The 19,267-nt window shown below is 37.3% G+C and overlaps 5 protein-coding genes across 5 annotated transcripts; 2 read left to right on the top strand and 3 right to left on the bottom strand.

The window, feature by feature from the left end:
• Window positions 1–639: 639 nt before the first annotated feature.
• On the top strand, window positions 640–3,395 carry ino1 (inositol-3-phosphate synthase; the record flags this gene model as incomplete). The annotated part of the gene is made up of 6 exons (XM_004357881.1): window positions 640–893; window positions 965–2,238; window positions 2,572–2,721; window positions 2,798–2,962; window positions 3,033–3,175; window positions 3,321–3,395. The coding sequence occupies 6 exons, from the start codon at window positions 640–642 to the stop codon at window positions 3,393–3,395; spliced, it is 2,061 nt and encodes a 686-aa protein (XP_004357938.1).
• Window positions 3,396–3,502: 107 nt separating this feature from the next.
• Window positions 3,503–9,694, bottom strand: DFA_00221 (uncharacterized protein; the record flags this gene model as incomplete). The annotated part of the gene is made up of 5 exons (XM_004357880.1): window positions 3,503–5,811; window positions 5,991–6,356; window positions 6,387–8,705; window positions 8,773–9,048; window positions 9,646–9,694. The coding sequence occupies 5 exons, from the start codon at window positions 9,692–9,694 to the stop codon at window positions 3,503–3,505; spliced, it is 5,319 nt and encodes a 1,772-aa protein (XP_004357937.1).
• A 601-nt stretch (window positions 9,695–10,295) lies between these two features.
• DFA_00220 (DDT domain-containing protein) lies at window positions 10,296–12,396 on the top strand (the record flags this gene model as incomplete). Its single annotated transcript, XM_004357879.1, has 4 exons — window positions 10,296–10,317; window positions 10,441–10,645; window positions 10,759–10,987; window positions 11,074–12,396. 4 exons carry the CDS (start codon window positions 10,296–10,298, stop codon window positions 12,394–12,396), a joined length of 1,779 nt encoding a protein of 592 aa, XP_004357936.1.
• Window positions 12,397–12,982: 586 nt separating this feature from the next.
• On the bottom strand, window positions 12,983–15,592 carry DFA_00219 (centrosomal protein; the record flags this gene model as incomplete). Its single annotated transcript, XM_004357878.1, has 1 exon — window positions 12,983–15,592. The coding sequence occupies one exon, from the start codon at window positions 15,590–15,592 to the stop codon at window positions 12,983–12,985; it is 2,610 nt and encodes an 869-aa protein (XP_004357935.1).
• An 84-nt stretch (window positions 15,593–15,676) lies between these two features.
• top3 (DNA topoisomerase III) lies at window positions 15,677–18,910 on the bottom strand (the record flags this gene model as incomplete). The annotated part of the gene is made up of 7 exons (XM_004357877.1): window positions 15,677–15,704; window positions 15,934–16,364; window positions 16,441–17,465; window positions 17,562–17,983; window positions 18,058–18,431; window positions 18,513–18,602; window positions 18,842–18,910. 7 exons carry the CDS (start codon window positions 18,908–18,910, stop codon window positions 15,677–15,679), a joined length of 2,439 nt encoding a protein of 812 aa, XP_004357934.1.
• Window positions 18,911–19,267: the final 357 nt, after the last annotated feature.

Genomic DNA, 19,267 nt, shown 5'->3' with positions numbered 1-19,267 from the left:
CAAGTTTATTTATTCAAATATTATCTGTTTGTTATAGTGCAACGGTGTTTATCTTTTTTTTTAAAAAATCAACAACACAATTAACCGAATCGAGTAGAAACGAAAAAAGTAGTGGTGGTCGTAGCAGCAGTAGTAGTCAGCGAATACAATTAAAAGAATTAAATAGTAATAATCATAAGTAATAGTCATCACATGATGCGATGATAAAGACGACAATCATAGGAGAAGAAGAGATTAATATGGGGTTCATGTGAAGTGCTTATCGACTCGACTCGATGATTATGGTGGGACAGGTATCCCAATGCATAAAAAAAATATCCCACTCGCGCTCACACACACATATTATGTTCAGCTGATTGATCAAAAAAGACTACCAATCACTGTCATTGTCCCAATATGTGTGACACAAACACACACAATCCTTGTTTTCAAAAAAAAATCTATCTTTTTTGTTTTTCAATTTTGTTTGTTTTAGAACCGAGTTTTAAAATATATATAATTAAATGTCGGAACCAAATAATCTAACATTTTACAATCTTTTATTTATTACTTTATTTATTTATTTATTTATTTATTTATTTATTTATTTATTTATTATTTATTTAGATATATAAAACTCTATATAAAACATATTAAAAAATGTCAGCCAAGATGTACGATACCTTCAAGGTTAACAGCCCAAATGTTACCTACACTGATGAAGCCATCATCTCCAACTACGAATATCAAACCACCACCACCACTGTTGAAGACGGTGAATTGGTTGTCAAGCCAGTCACTGCCAAGTACACTTTCAAGACCGAAAGAAAGGTACCAAAGATGGGTTGTATGATCGTTGGTTTGGGTGGTAACAATGGTTCCACCGTCGTTGCTGGTTGCATTGCCAACAGAGAGTAAGACAAAACATAACAAATTAATTTGTATTTAATACTAATTATTAATTTGTTCATTTATTTTTTTTTAGGGGATTATGTTGGAAGACAAAGTCTGGTGTCCAAAAGCCAAACTATTTCGGATCTGTCATTATGGCCTCCACCATCAAGTTGGGATCTGATGAGAATGGAAGAGATTCTTACATTCCATTAAAGAACATCGTCCCAATGGTCCATCCAAACGACATTGTTTTCGGTGGTTGGGATATCAACAGCGCCAACCTTGCTGATGCCATGGAACGTGCTGAAGTTTTGGAATATGACCTCCAACGTCAACTCGTCCCACACATGAAGGAGATCCGTCCACTCCCATCCATCTACTTCCCAGACTTCATCGCTGCCAACCAAAAGGACCGTGCCAACAACGTCCTCACCGGCACCAAGAAGGAACAAATGGAACAAATCCGTCGTGACATTCGTGAGTTCAAGACTGCCAACGCACTCGATAAGATCGTCGTCATCTGGTCTGCCAACACTGAACGTTTCTCTGCCATCATTCCAGGTACCAACGACACCTGGGCCAACCTCGAAGCCGCCATTGCCCGTGGTGACGAAGAGATCTCCCCATCCACCTTGTTTGCCGTCGCCTGTATCCTCGAAGACACCCCATACATTAACGGTTCCCCACAAAACACCTTTGTCCCAGGTGTCACCGAATTGGCCCTCCAACGTAACGTCACCATCGGTGGTGATGACTTTAAGACCGGTCAAACCAAGATCAAGTCCGTCTTGACTGATTTCCTCGTCTCTGCCGGTATCAAGCCAGTCTCTATCGTCTCATACAACCATCTCGGTAACAACGACGGTAAGAACTTGTCAGCCCCACAACAATTCCGTTCCAAGGAGATCACCAAGTCCAACGTCGTCGACGACATGATTGCCTCCAACTCGATCCTCTACAAGGAAGGTGAACACCCAGACCACGTCATCGTCATCAAATACGTACCATACGTCGGAGATAGCAAGCGTGCTATGGACGAATACACCTCACAAATCTTCATGGGTGGTCACAACACCCTCGTCATTCACAACACCTGCGAAGACTCGCTCTTGGCCGCCCCAATCATCCTCGATCTCGTCATCCTCGCAGAGTTGGCTGACCGTATCTCTCTCAAGCCACAAGAATCCCAAGACTACGTATCCTTCCACCCAGTCCTCTCCATCCTCTCATATCTCCTCAAGGCCCCACTCGTCCCAGAAAAGGCCAACGTTGTTAACGCATTATTTAAACAAAGAGCCGCCATTGAAAATATTTTGAAAGCTTGCGTTGGTCTCCCACCCGACAACAACATGTTATTGGAAAGTCGTATTTAAATCCATTCCTTTTCCATTCTGTGTTTTGTGTGTTTAGAGGCTAATTTATAAGTTATTTTATATTCTGGTTTTTAAAGACTTTTTGTAATAAATAAAATCTTAATAATCAAAAAAAAAAAAAAAGAAAAACAAAGTGGTAGTCATTTATTGTTTGATATGTTTGGTTTATTTAGTTTATCAGAAAATTTAAATTAATTAATTAATTAATTTTTGTGTGTGTTTGTTGAATCTTTTCTCTTAGTTACTTCTGACCAACACAACTTTACTTTAGTTCTCTATTTATATTAATAATAACAAAGATAAAGAAGATAGTCTAAGAAACAAGAAGTCAAATATAGAAGAAATAAAGAGAAAGAAAGAGAGGAGGAAGAGAACGATTTATTAGTACTTGGACAACAATATAAAGAAAGAGATAGAGTGAAAATGAGTGAAACAACGACCAAAGATAATCCTCCTCCATTAGCAAAAGCTGTTTGTAAGTTGTACTATAGATATATATATAGATATAACTTGATGTTCATTATTCTTACTCTTTTCTATTTTCTTTTTAGTTACAAAGGTTGATCAATTGAGACCAATGACACAAGGTCATAATTTAGTATTAAAGGTTTTAAATACAAAGATTGTGATTGAAAGAGACAAAGAAAAGAAGGAATTGATATCTGAAGCAGTTGTTGGTGATGAAACAGGAACAATCGTATTAACAGTAAAGAATGGTAAATGCAAAAGAAGTGTTTTATTATGTTTGCATTCTAGAACCAAAACTAACTAACTTTTTTTGTATAGAACAAAATGAGGTAGTACAACCTGGAAATACAATCATATTACGAAATGGAATTATAAAAGTATTTAATGGATTTATGAGACTATATGTAAATATTTGGGGAAACATTAAAATGGCACCTGAACCAGCAACCTTTGAAGTAAATGTAAATAATGATCTTTCTGCAATAGAATACGAATTAAAGAAAACTGGTTAAATATGAAAGAAAAAGGACATCAGAACTAGATCTGAAAATCTTTTGTTGTATAAATAAATGGTTATAAGAGAAGAGAAATGTATATATAAACTAGTTAATCAAAGATCCTCGCGACATTAATTATAGAATTACAAATCTTATCGGTTTGGCAAAACTTATTGTGGTTTAATTTAATTGATTAATTTAATTTATTAATTTAATTGATTTGTTTGTTTGTTTATTTAATTAATTTTTATGTTTGTGTTTATATTTATATTTTTTTTTAGTTTGTTACTTTTACTTTGTCATTACATAGTTGAATTGAGTATTGATAAATCTTGAATTGCCTGACCAATTCTCGACCCAATCCTTGTCAGTTGCAGGAGAGATTCTGAATAGACCAGTTGATGTAGATCCAGCGGCAATGGGTTTGTATCCAGAATTGTTGTGTTTCCAGCCCGATGCGGTAACTGAAATCGAGTATATACCGGGACGGATTCCAGAAAGAGTATATTGTCCATTTGCGTCGGTAGTGGCTGAGAGGGTGGGATAGTAAGTATTTTCTGGGGTGAGCTTGATCTGAGCATTGGCAATGGCGTTTCCATTGGTATCTGCGACACGAGAAGTGATACGACTCGATGAATCAAATATACGGACTGCAACTCCAATAACATAATTGCTTGAACAACGGTCTGCAGGTTTGGTGGGTCGGTTGGAGACTGGAGTTGTTCCAAAAGTATCGGTTTTGAATGGTTCACTGAGGAATCGATAACTACTTGGGTCGTCGTTGCTGTGTATTGCTGAGACAAATTCAAAGAATTCTGGTCTACCAGTCATATTTACATAGTACCATGCAGGAACGTGGTTGTAGTAATAGAAGTATTTTCCGTCACTATCCACTGGTGTTTTACTGTATGTGTTTCCATAAACATCTCTGGCTTCATTGTTGGTGGCCGCTGAATAGAGAGTGGCAGATATACCTGATACAGAGTGATTTGCCCTGAGCATACTCTCTTCTAGGTCGATGACACTATCTCTATCATTATCAATGAATACCAATACAATGAGTGTTGCGTTGATTGGGTATGGACATGCCAATCCACCATATACAGGTCGGGTCGCTCTCTTGGTGGTTATACAACCAACTGTGCCGATTGTTTGGTATGGACCTGACAATTGGAAGTTTGGTGACTTTCCAGCCGAGTCAAAGGAGCTTTGTTGAGTGTTAATTGCTCCTTGTGGTGACCATACCAACCATGATGGCCGATTTGGAACTTGAACATAGTAGGTATGTCCTTCAAGTAATCCTGACCACATGACTCCACCCGTTGAATTGGTTGTTCTAGTTTGGAGAATGGCACTAGAGTTGGTATCATACAAGTTGACAACAATATCGGATGGGCCACCATTGGCTGCCGAGTATGCTCCGTTTGTATTTGGATCGTAGAAAATGACGGTATACAATTCGACAGTGTCTGGTACAACCCGACAAGTCAGATTAAAGTTGAAATTACTGTTAATGAATCTTGTATTGCCCGACCAATTCTGAACCCAATCCTTGTCATTTAGTGGATCAATTCTGAATTGAACGGTAGTGGCGGTGGATGCAATCGGTTTGTATCCACTCGTAAGTATATAGTCTTCTTTGGCGACTGTAATAGAGTACACGCCTGGTCGAATAGGGGTGATGGAATACGCCCCGTTGGCATCAGTTTCAACACTTAAAAGTGGATACGCTGGATTGTCGGGAAGGATAAAAACTGCGGCATCTGGTATTGGAGATCCAGTTGGACTAGTGATACGCCCAGAGATACGACTTGATGCATCATATAAACGGACATTGACTCCAACAGCATAATTGGTTATACAACGGTCTGCTGGTTTAGCTGGTGGAATGGACCCTGGATTTGTTCCAAAATTATCGGTTCTAAATGGTTCTGTGAGGAATCGAGTACTATTAGAGTCATCATTACTTTTAATTGGTGTTGAGAATTCAAAATATTCTGGTCTACCAGTCATGTTGAGATGATGCCACCCACCAACATGGTTGTAAAAGTAATAAACCTTGGTAGTGCTACTGGTGGATGGAGTTTTGTTGTATGCATTTCCAAACGAATCCTTTGCTTCTTTGGAGTTGAGCTCCGAGATGAGGGTGATCAATAGTTCCGATGTTGAATGATTGGCCTTGAGCATACTCTCTTCTGGTTGCAAGATATTATCTCTGTTGTTGTCAATGGAGACGGTGACAATGAGTGTTGCATTGAGTTGGGTTGGACATCTCAATCCACCATTGATCAAATCTGGTAATCTTTTGTTGGATCTACAACCGACTGTGCTAATTGGTTTGTATGGTCCAGAGAATTTGAAGTTTGGAGTCTTTCCAGTTGCGTCAAAGTAGCTTGTTGATGATTGTGGTGACCATACCAACCAAGATGGTGGGTTTGGTACTTTAATGTAATAGGTATGACCTTCGAGTAGTCCGGTCCATTTGACACCTCCTGTTGAATTGGTTGTCTGCGTTTGGAGGATGGCAGTAGAGTTGGTATCGTAAATATTGACAACGATATTTGATGGACCACCATTGGCTGCCGAGTATGTTTGTATCCCTTGGAGAGTTGGTAGTCTGCTTCAACGACCGATATGGTGTAAACGCCTGGTCGAAGAGGAGAAATAGAATATTCTCCATTTTCATCGGTCTCGGTGGTGATGGTTGGGAAGGCAGGATTGTCAGGCACCATGGTGACTGTTACGTTTGGCATTGATACTCCATTAGTATCATTGATACGTCCAGCGATACGACTCGATGCATCATAAAGACGGATTGTATAACCAATGATATAATTGGCTGAACAATGGTCGGCTGGTTTGGTGGGTCGGTTGGATCTTGCAAGACTCGTTGTACCAAAAGTATCGGTTTTGAATGGTTCAGTGAGGAATCGAATACTGCCCGAGTCATCATTGCTGTGTATTGCTGAGACAAATCCATAGAAATCGGGTCTTCCAGTCATGTTTACATAGTACCACGCAGGAACATGGTTGTAGTAGTAGAAGTATTTACCATCACTATCCATCGGCAATTTACTATATGTTTTTCCAAAAGTATCTTTGGCTTCAAGGTTGGTGGCTGCTGAATAGAGAGTGGCAGATATACCTGATACAGAGTGATTGGCCTTGAACATACTCTCTTCTAAATCAATACTACCATCTTGGTCGTTATCAATGAATACCAATACACTGAGTGTTGCGTTGATTGGGGATGGACATGCCAATCCACCATAAATTGCATCTGTTTCTCTTTTGTAGGTTCTACAAGTAGCTGTCTTGATTGCTTGGTAAGGTCCAGATAATGAAAAAGTGGGGGTCGTTCCAGTTGCGTCAAAGTAGCTTGATGATCCTTGTGGTGACCATTTTAGCCATGTTGGTGGATTGGGTACTTTCATATAATAAGAATGACCTTCGAGTAGCCCAGTCCACGTGACACCTCCTGTTGAATTGGTTGTTTGAGTTTGGAGAATGGCTGTAGAGTTGGTATCATACAAATTGACAACAATATTGGATGGTCCACCATTGGCTGCATTGTACGCTCCATTTGTATTTGGATCGTAGAATATGATGGTATTCAGTTCAATAGCATCTGGTATTGGTTGACAGGCCAGTGAAAAGTTGAAATTATTGTTGATGAATCTTGTATTATTGGACCAATCTTCAACCCAATCCTTATCATTGGCTGGATCAATCTTGAATTGTTTGGTATTGGTGGTAGATGCAATAGGTTTATATCCACTGGAGAGTTGGTGGTCTTCTTCAACGACCGATATCGTATAGGTACCTGGTCGAAGAGAGTCGAATGAATACATTCCATTTTCATCGGTTTGAACAGTGATCGATGGATAGGCTGGATTGTCAGGAGTGATGGTGACAGTAGCATCTGGCATTGGAGATCCACTTGTATTGTTGATGCGACCAGAGATACGACTTGATGCATCGAAAATACGGACACCGACGCCAACAGCATAATTGGTTATGCAACGGTATGCTGGTTTAGCTGGTGGGATGGACCCTGGAGTTGTTCCAAATGTATCGGTTCTAAATGGTTCTGTGAGGAATCGAGTACTATTAGAGTCATCATTACTTTTTGTTGGTGTTGAGAATTCAAAATATTCTGGTCTACCAGTCATGTTGAGATGATACCATCCTGAAACATGATTGTAATAGTAATAAACCTTGGTATTACCATCGACGGTTGGAGTTTTGTTGTATGTCTTTCCAAGAGAGTCCATTGCTTCCTTACTGTTGGCTTCTGAGATGAGTGTCACCAATAGACCCGATGTTGAATGGTTGGCATTGAGCATTCCTTCGTCTGGTTGAACAAGATTATCTCTGTTGTTGTCAAGATAGACAGTGACAATGAGTGTTGTATTGAGTTGTGATGGACATTTCAAACCACCATAGATTGGACGAGTTGCAAGTTTGTAGTTTCTACACACAGTCGTTTTGATTGGTTCGTATGGTCCAGACAATTGGAAGTTTGGAGTCTTTCCAGATGCGTCAAAGTAGCTCTGTTGAGTGTTGGCAGCTCCTTGAGGTGACCATGCAAGGTACGATGGTGGATTTGGTACTTTAATATAATAGGAATGTCCTTCAATTAATCCAGTCCACATTACTCCACCAGTTGAATTGGTAGTTTGAGTTTGGAGAATGGCACTAGAGTTGGTATCATACAAATTGATGTCGAGATTGGATGGACTACCATTGGCTGCTGAATATGTTCCATTTCCATAAGGATCGTAGAATAAAACAGTGTACAATTCAACAGCATCTGGAATGGATTGACATGCAATGGTAAAGTTGAAATTGTTGTTGACAAATCTTGTGGGCGCAGTACTATTTGACCAATTCTCAATCCAATCCTTGTCATTTAATGGATCTATTCTGAATTGCTTGGTGGTGGAGACAGTTGCAATTGGTTTGTAACCCTTGGTGATTTGATAGTCTTGTTCAAAGACTGAAATGGTGTACACGCCTGGTCTGACAGGGTCAAATGAATACATTCCATTGGAATCGGTTAGAACAGTCACTGTTGGATAGTTGGGGTCATCGGGGATAAGAGTGACGTTGATATTGGCCATTGGGTCTCCATTTGTAGTATTGATACGACCAGACATACGACTTGATGCATCGTACATACGAATAGTTAATCCGACAACATAATTGGTTGAACATTGGGTGGCCGGTTTAGAAGGGGGATTCGATCCTGGAGCAGTTCCAAAGTTGGTTGTCTTGAATGGTTCAGTGAGGAATCCAACACTTGACGAATTGTCGCTACTAGTGATGGTTGGAAGGAATTCATAAAACTCTGGACGACCAGTGATATTGGCTTGATACCATCCTGGAACGTGATTATAGTATTGATAAATATCATAGTCAGCGCTGGTTGTTGGTTGATGGCTGTAAAGGTTTCCATAGACGTCTCTTGCTTCTTTGTTAACGTTTAATGCTACTAGACTGATAAGGACCTCTGATAATGTACGATTGGCCATACCTGGTCTCTTCTGGCTCCATTATACCGTCGTTGTTGTTATCAATGATTAGCTTGATGTTAAGTGTTGCGTTGAGTGGATATCTACATGTTAAACCACCATATATTGGTTGCGTCTGTCTCTTGAAGCTGCCACATTCTCCGGTTGCAATAATTGTATATGGTCCCGATAATTGGAAATTGGGGGTCTTTCCATTCGAGTCAAAGATGCTTTGTTGGGTTTTAACTGCTCCTTGAGGTGACCAATCTAGATATGATGGTGGGTTTGGTACCGTAATATAATAGGTATGACCTTCGAGTAATCCTTTATAAATTATTAAAACTATATGGATTCGTCCTCTTGTAGATCGATCCTCCTTGTTTGTTGTTGTTTTGTTGCAGCTACATTGAGCTGATGGAGATGCAGTCCGATAAAGAGCGGGAGAGTATATTGTTGCTCCGCTCTCTTTTTTCATAGTAAAGGGGGGTATATTGGCGCCATTCCATTAAAACAACACAATGATCGTGGTCTACTACTCTTTTAAATCTAATTTAATGGTGGTGTGTCTAGATTGGTGTGAGTGTGGTGATCGCATATGGGTTTTTGTTACAATTGTTGTTAATATTATTTCTTCTTTAAAGTCACACCTCCCACCCTCACCTCCACCATTGCACATACCTATGAAAAATCAGATGATAAAAAGGGGTTCAATGGTTGATGGTGTTGAGGAAAAGAGATGAATTGGAAATGATTTGATTAGGGCTGTGGATGGCTCGAAGTGGAGGAGGAGAGGTAGTTGGTGAGAGAGAAAGAATGATCATCATTGGTCGATCAGACCTGATGAACCATTGAATCCAAAGGGAAACCTTATACTATTGTTTCTTTTCCTTTTGTCCAACGCGTTGCTATTTATAAAAATACCAACATCTGCCCAATCATCATCATCATTGTTATCGTCGAATATTGTCATCTTCATTCATTCATTCATCATCATTCAATGTGTTAATACGAGTGGTTGGGGTTCATGAATAACTGTATCTTTTTTCTTTTGTACCACCCTTGAAGAATGTCTCTTTATCTATATCTATCTATATAGACCTATAAATATATATTATCTGATGAGTATATACTATACTATAAAAATATAACATATGAACATCAGCGGGAGGACAACGTAGCGACCATAATTTAAATTTAAAACTTTATTTATTTTTTTTATCCTATCCATTATAATAATTATAAAAAAATTATAATATTAAATACCAGAGATAGTTGTGTCAAGATATATTCGATTTTATTTATCTTATTTTATTTATGATAAAGAATTGTCGATATTCTTTGCAATACGAAACTCTTGCTGAGGGGTGCAACGGCTAAAAAATAATTATTTGTTTGAACGAAAGCGACTTCAGATTTTACAAACTAGTTAATAATAATAATAATAAACGCAAACACCAATATATTACTATTTATTATCGAGATAGAGAGAGAGAGAGAGGAGAGAGAGAGAAATAGAGAGTCTTATTAAGGGTAGATACACATAGTAAAAGCAAACAACCACAACAACAACAATGTCATTGGATATAGTTGCTGGTATGAATATAAATATATATAGATATAGATTAAGATATAGATTAATCTAGATTGATGAACTATGTTTATTAATTGATCAATTATATATATTTATTATATATATTATCTATTTCTTTGTTATAGCTAAAAATCAACTTAGGTCAATGTGGCAGTTGCCCTACACCTATAGATTCATATCACACTTTAAGGATGCATTACATGTTAATGCCTTCCACATTGACGATCTAGAGAATGCACTTGTTACACCAGAGGCAAACCACTCCTTTCTTTCAGAACTCTTTATACCAATGATGAAACCAATTGTCAAACCAAAACAAGGTGCTATTACGTATGTACTCTCTTCAAACATTGTAAAGTTTACTTTTCACATTCGCATTACTTACCTACTCTTTACTCTTTACTCTTTATTATCATTCGTTCATACTATCTATCTATCGATAGTAATTTAAATTGGGAAGATTATATTAAAATAGAGATTGAAAAGAAGATAAATCCAAACCCATTCTTTGCACAGTATGCAGAGACGAATCCATTTATCGATGAACACTTTTCACATTTGGAACTAAAAGATCGTCTATTGATACTAAAGTGTATATGTGATTGGAATCTTGCTAAAAACAAATTGATTCAAGAACTAGTTAGTAGTCCTGAACAAGATCCAGATGAATTGGTATGATGATCAAAGAAAGATGACGACATATGGTTAATTACAAAAAGTACTTACTTGTTTGAAATTTATTTATTTATTAATCTCAGAGACTGTCACCAGTTGGACAAGATAAAGATAGATGTACATATTGGTTCTTTGGAGACGACCAAAGACTGTGGAAAGAGACGCCACCACCAGCTCTACCTCTCAGTCAACGTGGTAGAAAATCAATCCAAAACCAACAACTCGGCGCAAAGCCGTGTCAATGGGAATTGCAGTGTGCATCAAAAGAGAGTTGGGAAAAGTTTGTTGATGATATGACCGAGAGCGAGATACAGTGCGAGAAGCAGTTGGCCGAGAACATTGGCGAGTTTTTGGACGGTGTGTTGACAAAGATCAACAACCGTATGCGGTCACAACGAAGAGCACAGGTTCCTCCACCCCGACCAATCCGATCGCTGCGTCTGCTAGAGCAGAATCTTAAAAAATTGGAGCAAGAAAAATTAGAAGAGGAACGCAGAAAACTAGAGGGTGACTCGAGCGATGAAGAGGAAGAAGACGATGAGGAAGAGTTGACTGGATACGGACTGAGACGAAGAACCGTGGCAGCTAGACAGGCAGCCAATGCCAAACCCACACCCATCACCCATACTTCTAGTGGTCGACGAATCGTCAACTCTAGATCAAATGATGCCTATGCTGGTGTACAATCATTAACATCAAAATATAAACAACAAGATGAAGAAATGGTTGATTATGAAAATGATAATGAAAATCAAAATCAAAATAATAATAATAATAGTAATGGTAAATCTCATAGAGATCATTTTAGTGATGATGAAGATGATCAACAATATAAAGATGGAGAGGAAGAAGAAGAAGAAGAGGAGAATGGTAGTCCCAAGAAACAACAAAAAACAAATGGTCATACAGACAATGTAGATAATAATAATAATAACGAACAACCACCAAAACCAACAACACCATTAAAATTCAAAGTAGTATTTAAAACTCCATTAAAACCAAATAGTCAAGATAATAATAATAATAATAACAATAACAACATTGACAACAGTTCTAATACTAATTCATATGAAAATGGTAATAATAATTTAGAAAGTAGTTTTATTGAGGTAGGAAATAATACACCATTACCAAAACAAAATGAAAATCAGATCAACAACAACAACAATAAGGATGATGTATTGGATACAAGTATGGTAGATATTTTAAATACACCTGATAAACCAATTCCAATTCCAATGTCAACCGCTTCAACTTCAACCTTGACATCAATTTCAAATTCCATCAACAATCAACAACAACAAGCCAAGCAATTAACAACAATGGTTTCAACTAGTAATACCTATAATAATAATTGTCTAACAGAGTTGAATGTTGAAAACTTACCAACTAGCGGCCAACAATAAATAAATAAATGAAAATTAAAATTATTATATTTATATATACGTACATACAATGATTGATTGAATCCTGCCAGCCATTTTCTCTTCTCTCTCTGCATATGTAAAAACACAAGATAAAAGAGAGGAGAGAAAATGGCCGACTATCTTTTTACGAGTGTTCTATGTACTGGTGAAGTTATTTGGTAGAGGAGTCCCATAGATCTGAGCATCGATTTTCGCCATCTGAGAGGCTTAAGCAACTCTTTTTTTAATTGGACCTAAAATTTAGTTTAAAAGAAAGGTATATTTGAAAAGGAGAGTATTAAATGAGATAAAAAATAGGAATGGTTCTATAATGGATGTCGACATATTTACTACTCGGTAGTAACTCTATTTCTGATTCAGTTCTGCGTCATCTGCCTGTTTTTTCTTTTTTTTTTGACTGTGCTTTATTTAACTCGTTCCTACACTCTCCAATGTATCTTTTGAGGATCGCTATTTTTTGATCCAATCTTTTATAGTCCGTATTTTTATATTATGATAAGATTTTGGTATATTATATTATATTATATATTATATTATTTATTATTAATTTATATGTTATGTTGGATTAATAAATTTCTTCCAATTGTTCATCTTGTTCTTGTTCATCAACTGAATTATCATTTTCCTTGGCGTTGTCAGTTGTTGGTAAAATTGGTGAAGCGTTGTCGATTAAAAGATCTTGATCTTGATTGGATTTATCTTCTTCTTCTTCTTCTGTTGTGCTGTTATTATTATTATCGTTGTTGGTTCCGTTGATGACATTGTCATTATTTGCATCAGAGAATGAAAAATCAAAATCAAGTGAATTATTATTATTATTATTATTATTATTATTTGTAGTATTATTTGTATTGGTAGTTGTATCATCTAATAATTCATCAAGAGTTGGTTGTTTTGTATCATTATTATTATCATTATTATTATTGTTGTTATTTTGTTGTAATTTAGAAATAGTATCTAAAAGTTGTTGAACACGTTGTTGAAGTTGAATGTTTTCTTGTTGGAGTGCGTCACTTTCCTTGTCATTGGCCAATTTCTTTTCTTCAGCGAGTGAAGTCATGAGATTATCCATTTCTTGTTTGTGAACGGCCTTGATTTCATCGACCTTTGTCTTTTCAGCTTCCAATGCAGTGTTGAGGTCTGTCATCTTGTCAATTACTTCTTGTACCTTTTGAACGTCTTCATCGGGATGGGCATCCTTTTCAACGAGTTTGGAGATGGTTTGCTCCTTGGACTCGAGTTCTTGTTGGAGACGGGCAATCTCGGCGTTCTTTTCGTCGACCGCTGCAGTGTGTTGTTGGAGGATGACTTGGTGTTCTTGTGCGTGTTGTTCCTTTTCTTGACCGATTTGGACAAGTTTACCTTCCAACTCGACGACTTGGTGACGGAGCTCGTTGGTCTCTACGAGCTTGGCTTCAAGGTCGGCCTTTTCCTGTTGCAAAATATCGAGTTCCTCCTTTTGTTGATGGACAAGACGTGTCTTTTCTTCGAGCTGGTCCATCTCTTTGACGATCTCACCGACTTCGCCAAGCTTGTTTTCAAGGTCTGCCTTTTCCTGACGGAGCTTTTCAATCTCGTTGCTCTTTTCCTCAGAGGCCACCTTTTCTTGACGGAGCTTGTCAATCTCGTTGTTCTTTTCCTCGAGTTGAGCGTTCTCAACACGCAACTTCTCGATTTCATTGTTCTTTTCGTCCAACTCGATTTGCTTTGCCAATGCACTAGCAGTCTCTTGATCGTCCTTGGCTTGTTGAGATTCTTGTTCTTGACGAAGTTGTTCGATTTCTTTGTTCTTTTCTTCGAGTGCTTGTTCAAGTTGTTGAGTTTGTTGATGATTCGATTCAAGCTGTTGGGTTTCAAGTTTTAATCTTTCAATCTCTTCATTCTTGTCTTGAACCGTCAACTTTAACTGTTCCTCCTTTTTCTCGAGCAATGCTTGTTTGTCAACAAGATCCTTTTCCAATTGTTGAATCAATGAATCCTTTTCACTTCCTTGCGACTCACTGCTACCTTTGATCGACTCCAACTCTTTTTTTTTCTCTTCTACTTCCTTTTCACGTTTATCCAACGATTCTTTGAGTGTCTGGATTTCTCCATTCAACCCTTCGACTTGTTGATCCTTTTCTTGGAGTAGAGATTGAATTTCCTTTAGCTTGTCGTCCTTGTCGTCTGCATCTTTGCCATTGGGTTGTTGTGGTGCGTCTTGTTGTTGTTCTTGTAGTTGCTTCTTTTCGCTGTCCAAGTTGTTGATTTGTTCGAGTAGCAAGAGGTTGGCTTTCTCCTTTTCGCCGACCTTTTCCTCGAGTTGTTGGATGGTTTGTTGGAGTTGATCGATTTGTGCGGTCAGCTGCTCGCGCTCTTGAGCAAACGACTGCTCGATGGCGGCCTTCCCCTCCTCCAACTCTTGCTTGTTTTGTTCCAACTCCTTTTTGTTTTGTTCGAGTTGGGTCTTGGCTTCTTGGAGACCTCTGATCTCTTGGTCGAGCGAGTCGATCTGTTGTTGGAGACGTTGGGCCTCTTCGTTGTGTCCGATCGACGACTCGAGCTGTTCAAGGCGACGGTTGAACTGCTCCTTTTCGTGCAAGAGTTGTTGTTGGAGATGGCCGTTGGCCGACTCCTTCTCCTCGACCGATACGCGGAGTGCCTCGTTTTGCTGACGCAAGTGTTCCTCTTTGCCCTGGATTTCTCTGAGTGCCTCGACCTGCTTTTGCTGCGAGTCAATGGTGATCTTGAGCTGCTCAATGTCCACACGCAGCTGCTCGTTCTCCTTCTTGGCAGCGTCGTCACCGCCAACGACACCGTTGGGGGCAGCGGCCTGCTCTTCGTGTTGGTGTACTGCGCTGCCCTGAACAATACGGTTCTTGAGGTCTTCATTCTCCAAGGCCACATTCTCCAGCTGCTTTTGGTAGTCTTTGATCTGCTGCTCCTTGGTCTCGAGTTCCTTGGCGACACGCTCCTCTTCTTGGGCCTGTTTGTTGAGCTCCTCTTCGTCGACGACAATGCCGCCATCGCGCGACGACGTCAACAGAGTCTTGTACTTTTTATCGAGGTCGCTCTTTTCCTTGGCGATGTTGTCAATGCTCGACTGCAGCTTCTTTATTTCATCTTGGTGTTCGATATATGAGCTGACTAAAAGATTGTTTAATCTTTGAAACTCTTGTGATGGTGGTATATTCATGACAATAAATTATTGTAACTAACTATCTCTTTTTAAAAATATATAAGGATTGTTTTAATAATCTAATCTTTGCTAAAGAGATTATCAAGTGAGATCTATATTATTATTATTACTACAGTTTTAAAAACTAACTAACTTTGTAAAGTTGAATGAATCACCTTTTTGTTTGAATTGTATTGGTGGGATGGGATGTTTTAAAACTAGCTGCAGTTCACACTGTTGTGAACATATTTACCACACATTCTGACTCATAGAAAAAAAAATATTTATTTTATTTTTTTCATTTTTCACCTTTTAATTAATTTAATAGATCTGCATAATAATAATAATGTTTCACTCACCAATCATTATATCTATTTTTAAAAGTTGAGGATGGTGCTGCTGGTTTCTTTTTAAATGTTGAGGAACTTGGTTGTTGTGGTCTATTATTATGATTATTATTTTGATTATTATTATTGTTTTGATTTCTTTGATAATTATTATTGTTTTGATTATTTTGATTATTATTTTGATTTGGTTTAAAATTATGACCTGTTGCAAGTTGACATTTTTCTGTACATTGGAAACAATGGAATGGTTTTCCAGGTCCTTCCTTACTTGATGCTGGAGGATGATTTCTACAAAATGGACAAATAGTATAGGTCGTCTTGTCTGTTTGAACTGAAACAACTTGGAATTTACAAAGTGGACAAGTATGGGCATTGACAATAAATTCACCTTTTTGTGGTAAATTATAAGATGTATTACAAGTTGAACAATTTAATATTTTTCTCTACAATAAAATATTTTTTTTGTTAATTATCAATTTTGTCTCTCTCTCTCTACTTCTTCTTAATACTTTTACATACATCACCATTTGTTTTTTTTAAATCCATTAAATTATTACATTTACCACATTTACTAAAATTCGCTTTTAATGTTTGATAGGTTTGACCTTTGGAGGCAAAATGTTTAGAGAATGCAACATCCAACATCTGAGTTTGATTCTGAGCTTGAATAAAGAGTGTTTTGTACTTTTCTATCGTGTCACGGAGAACTTGCTCCTTGGTTCTTTGTCCAAGACCAATTTTTTGAATGTCTGCTTCGATGGATGCACGTAGTGCAGGTTTTGAGAATTCAAATCCCATCGAATCGTAACCAACAATCAATGCCTTTCCAAGATTGGTTGGTACAAACAATTGATCTGCATCTTTGATAACGTATCCTCTTTCAATAATCTTTTGAATGTGTTGTGCCATGGTGGCATCTGTTCCAATCTGATTAGAATCCATTGCAGAGAGTAGTTCGGGTTCAGAGAGTGGTCTAGGAGACACGGTTCGTCCACTCTCTAATTTGATATCGGTTGGTGTAAATTGTTCACCCACTTCATAGGTTGGGATGATCTTGTCATTTCTCTTTTCGTATTTATACACTTCCAAATAACCACGACGTATAATCATTGAACCAGATTCTGAAAACTTTTCACCTGCAACATCAATGCTAACCGTTGTTTTTGCAATAATTGATTCTGGTGAACAACACGCCAAGAAATGTCGAACGATAAACTCGTACAGTTCACGTGCCTTTGGATCTTTTGCACCGGCAGCTCCAGGTGGCAAAAAGTTGGTTGGATGGATTGGTGGATGAGAATGGTCGTTTGTACGCCCATCATTTGGTCGTTTAAACTCTCCATTTAACAATCTCGTCGCGTACTGTCCCCACTGTGGATCACCGGTCTGTAACCCAATCAACCCTTGGAAATCAGTCCCATCTATAAACTGACTAGTCTCTGTACGTGGGTAACTAATAAACCCCTTGTTGTATAATTCCTCTGCAATCTTCATTGTTCTATCGGATGATATTCTAAGTTTAGATGATGCACTTTTTTGTAATTCTATAGTTGTTAATGGTACTGGTCGACTATAAAAAAAAAAAGTATTAATATATCTTTTTCTTTTTTTTCTTTTTTTTTCTTTTGTTTTGGACATACTATTGTGATTCTTTTTTTGAATATCAATAACAGTTGCCAAAGGATTGTCAAGACATTTTTCATAGAGGATAAAAGCAGGAGCATGATCAAAGAGACGTTTTCTCTTCCACCCAAAGTTGACAGTAAGTTCCTCTTTGGAATGCTTTACATTCATTGACCAAAAATCCTCGGGTATAAAGTTTTCGATACGCAAGTATCTTTCAACGACGAATCCCAGTGTTGGGAATTGACATGGTCCATAACTGATTGGTTGTTTGTCTTCATCATTACCTGGTGTCAAATCAAACTTGCCTCTAAGATACAATGTTTGAAATCTTGTAAAAGCTGCACCCAATCGCAAATCAATCTCTATTCTAGTATCAACTGCAATCGAATCATTTTCATTTGGTCTAACTAAATTTGCACATGCCCTTTTTACTTCTCTAAAGAAAGAGTAGTTCTAGTTGATTAGTACTTGTTCATATTTGATTAACTCTAAATGATGATGTTGACATACTGAGGTATAATAGAAGAGAATCTAGCTCTATAGATCATAAGGTTTCTATTTGCTTTGACAGCACAATCAATGACTTCAAATGCAATATTTTCACCTTCACGATCACAATCCAACCATAGTACGAGTGTATCACATTGTCTTGCTTCACGTTGTATAGTTTTGAAGAGATTCTGATTGTCATCAGATTGAATGTATTTACGTACTCCACAATGAAACAACTCGACTGGCTCACATGAATACCAGGGTATATAACGTTCCTCTACCTCTGTATTCATCAAATGACCCAATACCGATGTAAACACCATATCTGCATTACCACCCAATATATTATATTTAAATTCCCATATTGGATTATATTTACTTAGTCCTGGTCTCTAAATTGATGATCAATGAACGATTGTAAGCTAATATGTTCTATTCTAACTAATCTAAATACTATCTCTCTTTTCACTTACCTTTCGTGGTCTTGTCCCAGCAAGTAATTGTGATATTTCTTCTGCAGCTGATGGTTTCTCGGCTACATTTAAAACTTTATTTGCTACCATCTATAGATAGATAACAAAAGTAAATAATCAGATAAACTAATAAATTTTCAAAATTAGATATTGCAAATTTTTTCATGAGGTTTTCGATGATGATACACCAACTCCACTTCTATTTCTTGGAAGTATTCAATAGTATGAAAGTATGTAGACAAGTCGTTGGTCATATGGGCTAGATAAAATGTTAACATCGATCTGATGAAATTTGATGACTTTTATTTTTAATGATATATAAAATAAACTCTCTTCACAAAACATAATAAAAATAGTACTCTTAATAATAATAAAAATAATGATGATTTCATTTTCATTTTATTTGATTTTGTTGTTTTGTACTCCAAGGAATATATTAAATTAATTTTTTTTTTTATTTTTTATTTTTTTGATGAACATCCTCCACTGTCAAGTTTTCTGTTTTTCTTTCCTTTTTTAATCAACACGACAACAATAATCATTATTACATACAACACGTGTAAGTTAATATATTAAATATATTTCAAGAGAGAGGAGAGAGAGAGTGAGTCTATGATCAGAGGATAAAGAATAGTAGAATTAACCAAAGATAGATAGAATACATACGACTTTGTTGACTCATCACCCCTCCCTATATATATATGCATATCATATCACTTACCAACAACTTTTATTATTATTACATTATACAGAAA

The sequence above is a fragment of the Cavenderia fasciculata genome, assembly GCF_000203815.1.
Source record: "Cavenderia fasciculata unplaced genomic scaffold Scf_Dfasci-F-a-11f03.f1-5, whole genome shotgun sequence".
Classification (NCBI taxonomy): domain Eukaryota; phylum Evosea; class Eumycetozoa; order Acytosteliales; family Cavenderiaceae; genus Cavenderia; species Cavenderia fasciculata.
The sequence above is the reverse complement of the archived record's forward strand: the minus strand, read 5'-3'. Positions and strand labels throughout refer to the sequence as shown.